This window comes from Aethina tumida, chromosome 1 (assembly GCF_024364675.1).
Source record: "Aethina tumida isolate Nest 87 chromosome 1, icAetTumi1.1, whole genome shotgun sequence".
Classification (NCBI taxonomy): domain Eukaryota; kingdom Metazoa; phylum Arthropoda; class Insecta; order Coleoptera; family Nitidulidae; genus Aethina; species Aethina tumida.
The window spans coordinates 10,425,584-10,433,882 of NC_065435.1; the positions used below are offsets into that span (position 1 = coordinate 10,425,584).

Genomic DNA, 8,299 nt, shown 5'->3' on the forward strand with positions numbered 1-8,299 from the left:
CTTGTAGACCCGCTGGGACACCTCACACCGACCGCGGACATGGACGGCGGACGGTACGCGATTTGAAAAGAACAACCGGAATCCGCGGGTTGGTTTCGAAGTGGCGAGATAACGCGAGTCGGGGGCAGAAACGGTGATAAAAAATCGATGCGAGGATCCGGGTGCCGGTGGTACCAGTGAGATGTTCACGCGGTACGACGCGTCGCGTACTTCGATATCCGGTGGTTGTTGGTGTTGCTGATCGTGTATTAATATTGAAACAACCTTTTTGTGTCCTTTGGTTATGGGTGATTAGGATACGGCCTGATAAGCGGTCGACAACAAAACTCCAAAAAGAGATAACCAATTTGGGGTCCGGCGCTTAAATGAGTCGAACGTGTTTTAATTTACGCACCGCAACACTTACGACATAATTATTTAGGTGAGTACCCATTTTTTTTTCCGTTGAAGTACTAATTCAAGTGTCTAATTAACCGACGAAAATTTCTAATGGTTAAAGTACAACTGCACATGCATGTAATCACAATATATTATTACAATTTGCACTTTAGTTATTCAATGTGTTTAGTTGCGTTTTGTTTCTTTGCGTACGCGGTAGTGACCGATGCGATATGATTCACTTGTCGTATTAATTTTCAGGATTAAAATACTGATACTCCGCTCATAATGGACGCAAACCCGGGACCGAATAATGGTGAGTTAAATGTTAAATAAGCTTATTTGAATATTTAGTGGGACAACGCGTGATTTTATACAATGCCTGCACAAAATACTGTCCACTGGACAATTTTATACTTTAAATTTTGGCTGACCACACATTTTTTTTTACCTGTCCTCCAATTAATTTATATTAATAGTGCGGTGAGGCAATTAATAATAATAAAATCTTAGCCTCAAATAATTTATTAACACAATTACCCAGTGGTCACTTAAGTTAACAGTTAACAGACCACAGTGTGACATTTTCTAATAAAAATATTGCAAATTTACCAATAAATCACATAAAACTGCATAAAAATATAAAACCTCAGGGAAAAAATCTAAATTTGACGTTGTCATTTTGTTTATTTTATGATTATTCCAAGTATTTCCAGGAATAAATGTACAAAATAATTAAGTACATAATTTCCCATTGATGCACCTTATTTTATAACAACAACCTGATACAGTCAGTTAAGAGGGTTAATCCCTTAAATTACTTTTTATCACCTTTTTATGATTGATATCACCCAATATGTGTGAAGACCAAACTATATCAGATTCCAGTGAATGTTATCTAAATATTGTACATTTTTTGCAACATCACTTAGTTAAATAAATCGTTGAATATCCCAGAAGCTAATAATATAATAATAATAAAAATGAATTTTGGGCTGTACACGTGAGATAATGGTTAATTAAGGTGTAATTCATGCTAAAAATTATTGACGATTGTTGTAATCGATTGTTCGTCCTTACGTTAATAACTTGTTACGTGAATTTGTTGAATGACGTCAAAACTAAGACATACATATTTGACCTACGTACTATCAAGATGCATCTTAATATCATTTATGATTTTGTGCACGTGTTTAACCACTTTCAGTCACGTCTAAAACAACGAAGAAGTTATTGGAGAGATAACTGGTTAATGATAACCTTGAAGATCTGAGGCATTATTGAATAATGAACCTCTTTTTAATCTTCCTTATGTCAAATGTCATACACACTAATTGTATGTGTAGACTTATCAAAAAACCGTGGAATATTTTCGGTTTGTTTACATAAAATCTGTCTTTGGGCCAATTTTATTGGGAGAGGAAATGTGTTGACCTCGATAATCGGCCAAATTTTGTGTTCCAAACGATTTTCGTTGTCGTTGTTTGAGCACAAAGTTCACCAAAAGTACACAGCCATTAAACATGACCAACTGGTCTTGTCTTCCGTGTTTTTTCTCAGATAAGATATTCAAAATGACCTCCTAATATTGATTGTGTTTTAATTATCTTTTCACAATGAAGGAATTTCAACACCTTCGATGTGTGTGTGGGTCCTAAACTTATTAAAAAAAAAAACAATTAAAACTCAAGCACAGCAATTATTTCATTATTTTGCATTGCCACCTTCGTTAACCAAGGTGGTGTTTAATTTTTTTTAATACCCCTTAATTCCTCATTGGAACTGTTAATTTAAACTTCGATTGTGTTATTTCGTGCACGTAAAATTTCACGTTGCAGTGTCCAGGAAGTTATAATGACATATATTTTTTTAATTAAATTACTAACAATACCAGCGCCGGGTAATTAAAATACGTGCGTTTTTATTTGAAATGTCCACTTAAGAAATCGACAGTGCAAGCAATGAACATGAGAGGTGAGTCCACAGCACAATTTATTGAAATTCAAATATTGATTTTAAAAATTATTTTGTTGGGCCATAAAATGGTTAATTTGGAAACGTACCGAAGGTCTTATTATTTAAATTTTCTTAATTGTTGGCTGTTTAATTAGATATTAATAGAGGAGCTTTTAATTCATTTTTGTTCTACTATATTTGGTTGCTGATCACAATTTCTAAATTGTTGATTTTGTTTAGCCTTTCACTGTTTATCCAAATATTTAGACGCTGTGACCCAGATCTAACCACGTTAATTTTAATAAGAAAACCTCTGAATATATTAATGAAATTGGTATGAACGACGTCAATGAAGTGGTACGACGTTAAAAGTCTCCACGTCAACCAATTCGACTAAAATAAAAATAAAAAAACAAGTGTAAATTACACAAAGAAACGTTCTGTAAATTTTCGGGGGCCTAGAATAGTTATAGGGGACTATATAGTCCTAACACAGCCATTACGACAAATCAATTCGTTATGGACGGCTTTGGTTTGTGACTAGGTATTAAAATTCATGAGCCTTTAAAACTTTTACGATTTTCCAAATGAACCTACAATGGTGTGTGAAGCACATGCAGAACAAATGAATTATCGTTAAGTTTGGTGTACCATGCCCGGCCGACACTAGGAATCAAAGAATGTTTTTATTTTTACTTATGGTCACGTTTCACATTGTCGCGTACTGGTGTACGAGTCAAAACAGTCAGCTAAATAAACGTATCGATGGCTGAAATAAAATTTTACTACCCGTAAAATTAGTTGCGTGTCCCGGTTTTTTGTTTCAGACTGAAACTTAGTGGTTGTAATGATTGAGGTGGAGTGGCGACTCGTTTTGATCAGATTTTTGTTAGTAAAGATCAAATACTTTGTCACCAACTGTATGTAAGATTTTTCTCCATTTTTATCTTGTTTCAAAAACTACAAGTTTTGTAAATTTAAGTGTAAGAAATTAATTTTATACATAATGCAATTTTTTTTATTTTAAGAACCGCAAAAGTTTTAGTAGTAATTCATTTTTATGAGATTTTGTTGATAAAGACAATTACATTTTCTCTAAAAAATACATAATGTAAATTGGTTTTCCTCATTTTTGTGTTATTTTAAGAATCACAAAAGTTTTTGTTGTTCCCTGGTTTTGTTTCACTTTAAAACTTTTTGGGTATAAAATTTGATATAAAGTAGAAACTCATTTTAAGATATTTTCTCCATAAAGACAACTACTTTTTCTCAAAAAATATACATACTGTAAACTATTTTTTCCTCATTTTTATCTTGTTTTAAGAATCTCAAAATATTTGGTTGTTCCCTGGTTTTGTTTCACTTTGAAACTTTTTGGGTATAAAATTTGAGATAGAGTAGGAACTCAGTTTAAGAGGTTTTCTCAAATACTTACATACTTTACTCAATATACATACTGTAAATTGTTTTTTTTTTCATTTTTATCTTATTTTAAGAACCACAAAGGATTTAATTGTTCCCTGGTTTTGTTTCTCTTTGAAACTTTTTGGCTATAAAATTTAAGATAAAGTAGGAACTCATTTTTATGAGATCTTGTTGATAAAGTTAATTACATTTCCTCTAAAAAATATGTATAAATATATATATTCTTATTTTTATCTTATTTTAAGAACCACAAAGGATGTAATTGTTCCCTGGTTTTGTTTCACTTTGAAACTATTTGGGTATAAAATTTCAAATAAAGTAGGAACTCCTTTTTATAAGATTTTGTTGATAAAAAATAATAAATATATTCCCTCTAAAAATATACATTATGTAAATTGTTTTTTCTTCATTTTTGTGTTATTTTAAGAACCACATAAGTTTTAGTTGTTCTCTGGTTTTGTTTAACTTTGAAACTTTTTGGGTATTAAATTTAAGAATAAGTAGGAACTCATTTTTATGAGATTTTGTTGATAAAGTTAATTACATTTCTTCTAAAAAATATGTATAATAATAAATTGTTTTTCCTCATTTTTGTGTTATTTTAAGAACCACAAAAGTTTTAGTTGTTCCCTGGTTTTGTTTCTCTTTGAAACTTTTTGGGTATAAAATTTAAGATAAAGTAGGAACTCATTTTTATGAGATTTTGTTGATAAAGTTAATTACATTTCCTCTAAAAAATATGTATAATAATAAATTATTTTTCCTCAGTTTTGTGTTATTTTAAGAATCACAAAAGTTTTTGTTGTTTCCTGGTTCTGTTTCACTTTAAAACTTTCTGGGTATAAAATTTAAGATAAGGTAAAAACTCATTTTAAGATATTTTGTTCCTCTAAAAATATACATACTGTAAATCGTTTTTTCTTCATTTTTGTGTTATTTTAAGAACCACAAAAGTTTTAGTTGTTCCTTGGTTGATTAAAATTAAAATTTTCCCATAAAGTTGATGGTTGCGTCAGAAAATGAGAAAAATGTCAAAATTTTAAATCAATACAAAATAACTTTTGAAAAAATGAATAATAACAAAAGTTTTAGTTGTTGTCTGATTCTGTTTCACTTTAAAATTGGGTATAAAATTTGAGATAAAGTAGAAACTCATTTTCAAGTGATTTTGTTGGTAAAGGTAAATACTTTTCCAATAAAATATATATATGAGGTAAGTCGTTTATTTCTCATTTTTATCTTGTTTAAAAACCACTAATGTTTAGTATATTGCATCACATAGAAACTATCTGCTTAAACAATTTAAGGCGAAGTAATAAATCAGTTTAATAAAAATTTTGTTGCACAAACAAAAACTTACTTGTTGATTTGGATTTTATTTTAAATCTATTAATATCTTTGTTTTTCAATTAAAATTATCTACATGCATCATTGCAAGTTATTATTTCTTTGTTCGGAGAACCATAAAAATTTTCATGTCGTTTTTAATGCATCAGCATTAATTGTTACTAAAAAATTTACTTAAAACAATACCCATGGTACTTAAATCGAGATTGTGTATGAAATAAATAACAATTTATGTGTTTAAAATTATATTGCCAAATTAAATTACTTTTTTACTACATCATAAACAATATGACAATGTCAAAAAGTCTTCCTATACATGTGACATGTAAATAATTGCTGATTTGCGTAAATTACAACATAATTTTCACCATCTTACCACTTAGCAGTACCTTCACTACTAGTAATTGATCCATGTTTTTCATTTTAAATTAATTATATATATTTACCGAGGACATTAAAATAATAAGACTGTAAAGTCTAAAATTCCCTTTAATTAAATTAATTTGTTAGGATTACTCGTTAATGATCACTCATAATTTCAGGACCAGACCAAATTTTGGAAGCTGAAAGTACCACAACAACAGATATCACATCCAGAGTAAAATTACGAATTCCAGAAAATGGCAAGGCCATTGAAACAACTCCTCCGGTCTCAGTTCCCGGTCTCTTACATAGAGCCGCCAAGAAGTACGGCGACAACGTTGCTCTTGCATACAAAGAACAAAACAAATGGAACACTATTACATATACGTATGTCTAAACTGGTCTAATTTATTAAATAGTGGTCTCATATTGGAAATTTTAGAGAATATCTTAAACAAGTGAGAACATGTGCCAAGGCGTTTCTGCACCTAGGTTTAGAGAGAAGCCATTCAGTTTGTATTATAGGATTTAATAGTCCCGAGTGGTTTATATCAGACCTGGCAGCTATATTTGCAGGGTATTGACTTCTTCCACTTCAATAGATTCCATCTAATAGTGATTTTTTAGTGGAATTGCTACGGGTATTTACACAACTAACTCCAGTGAAGCGTGCTTCCATTGTGCCAACACCAGTAATGCCAATATTATCGTTTGTGAAGATGAAAAGCAATTGGAGAAGATCCTTGCCATTAAATCCAGATTGCCCCAACTGAAAGCTATAATACAATATGTCGGTGAACCAAAGGCTGAAGGTGTTTTGAGTGTAAGTCCAATACTGGACCAATTAGTTTAAGTGTACTTAAGAACTTTGTTGCAGTGGAAGCAAGTCATGGAAATTGGTGAAAAGGAAGACGATCAAAGGTTGGATGAGGTGCTAAAAACAGTCGCCGTCAACGAATGTTGTACCCTCGTGTACACGGTGAGTATTTCAACATTTGTAGCTCCCCCAGTTATGTTACAGCCAAAATTTTTTTAGTCAGGTACAGTGGGAAATCCTAAGGGTGCCATGTTGAGTCACGACAACCTGACGTGGGACGCGTTGGCGATTTCCGAAAGGGTAGACATGCACGAAGGCAAGGAGGTCATCGTCAGCTTTCTTCCTTTAAGCCACGTGGCAGCTCAGGTTGTGGACATATATCTTACGATGACCATGGGAGCAGCCGTCTATTTCGCCGACAAAAATGCTCTGAGAGGCAGCTTAGTGAACACCCTCCAAGAAGTACAACCCACCAAGTTCCTGGCTGTGCCCAGAGTTTACGAGAAGATTTACGAAAAGATGCAGCAAATTGCGGCTCAGAATGGATACCTCAAAAAAACTATTGCTGGTTGGGCTAAGCGTCAAGCTCTGGAGTACCATTTGGGAAGACTTAATGGGTAAGCTAATTAAAATAGGCAGTTTTTGAGGTTGTACAAGAAGCGTTTATGTTTCAGTGCGCAGGCGCCCGGCTGGGGTTACTCCATAGCCTCCAACTTAATATTTAAAAAAATTAAACAGGCTTTAGGCTTAAGCAGATGTACTTATTGCGTGTCGGCAGCTGCCCCCCTATCGGCTGATATCAAGAAGTATTTCCTCAGCATAGATCTGCCAATCAGCGAGTGCTTCGGCATGTCGGAAGCCAGCGGGGCACACACCATTTGCACCGAATCCGAATGGAATTTGGAGACCATCGGCAAAACAATCCCCGGCATGAAATCCAAGATCGCCAATCCTGAGGTCAGTGGCCAAGGGGAACTGTGCATGTACGGCAGGCACGTCTTCATGGGCTACTTGAACGAAAGAGCCAAAACTGAGGAAGCTTTGGATGAAGACGGTTGGTTCCATACCGGTGATCTTGGAAGAATAGATGAAAATGGATTCGTTTACATCACTGGCAGGCTCAAGGAGCTGCTCATCACCGCCGGAGGTGAGAACATAGCACCTGTGCCCATTGAACAAATGGTCCAGGGTGAGCTCCCGCACATCAGCAACGCGTTCCTAATCGGCGACAAACGGAAGTTCCTGTCTGTTCTGTTGACTTTCAAGACCGACGTCGACTCCGAAACTGGAAAGCCTTTGGATACCTTGTTGCCCACCGTGCAAGAATGGCTGAAAAGCTTAGGATGTCCGGCCAAGACAGTGAGTGAGATCCTTCAGGCTGGCCCAGACTCTCGCCTCTTGGACGCACTGAAGGAAGGCATCGACAGAGTGAACCTTCAAGCTGTCTCCAACGCCCAACGTATCCAGAAATTGTCCATCTTACCGGCGGACTTTTCAATTCCCACAGGCGAATTAGGTAAATTAAATGTTCATTAACACATTTGATACAAGAAACATTGCCATTAACCTTTCCATATGATCCATAAGGTGCTAACATAAAACGTAACAAACAATGATCGGGTAACAGTGTCATAAAACTTGAGTTCACACGTAACGGTATTGCTCAGGAGTTATAACCTTTGCAAGGTCTTGGCCTTGTTTTATGTAGCATATTTCAGCTGCTTCATATGCTCTGTTCTATATTTAGTTGCTGTTTGAAATATGATTCCATTTAATAGATGATTGTTTTGCAGGTCCAACCATGAAAGTTAAAAGGCGAATAGTGGAAGAAAAGTATTCTGCAATCATAGAAAAAATGTATGAGTAAAATCACCACAAAAAAGTTATGCTCATTATATAATGTTAGAGGACGTAATCAGGGGGAAATACTCTAATGATATAAAATTATTTTTTTACTTAAAAGTTATGTGCAAATATGTATACATATGTATATTATATTATTTTACAAAGTAA

The 8,299-nt window shown here is 34.0% G+C and overlaps 1 protein-coding gene across 1 annotated transcript; it reads left to right on the plus strand.

The window, feature by feature from the left end:
* Nucleotides 1-43: 43 nt before the first annotated feature.
* LOC109595059 (long-chain-fatty-acid--CoA ligase ACSBG2) lies at nt 44-8,299 on the plus strand. The gene is made up of 9 exons (XM_049960985.1): nt 44-421; nt 640-694; nt 5,649-5,856; nt 5,912-6,046; nt 6,097-6,292; nt 6,347-6,448; nt 6,506-6,903; nt 6,961-7,802; nt 8,080-8,299. The coding sequence occupies exons 2-9, from the start codon at nt 667-669 to the stop codon at nt 8,151-8,153; spliced, it is 1,983 nt and encodes a 660-aa protein (XP_049816942.1). The 5' UTR covers nt 44-421; nt 640-666; the 3' UTR covers nt 8,154-8,299.

What these genes read in the sequence shown, in the direction of transcription:
- LOC109595059 (XM_049960985.1), top strand. Translation starts at nt 667, where the DNA reads ATGGACGCAAACCCGGGACCGAATAATG. An exon ending in AGGCTGAAGGTGTTTTGAGT is followed by an intron (nt 6,293 to 6,346) that starts GTAAGTCCAATA and finishes ACTTTGTTGCAG; the next exon opens with TGGAAGCAAGTCATGGAAAT. An exon ending in AATTCCCACAGGCGAATTAG is followed by an intron (nt 7,803 to 8,079) that starts GTAAATTAAATG and finishes ATTGTTTTGCAG; the next exon opens with GTCCAACCATGAAAGTTAAA.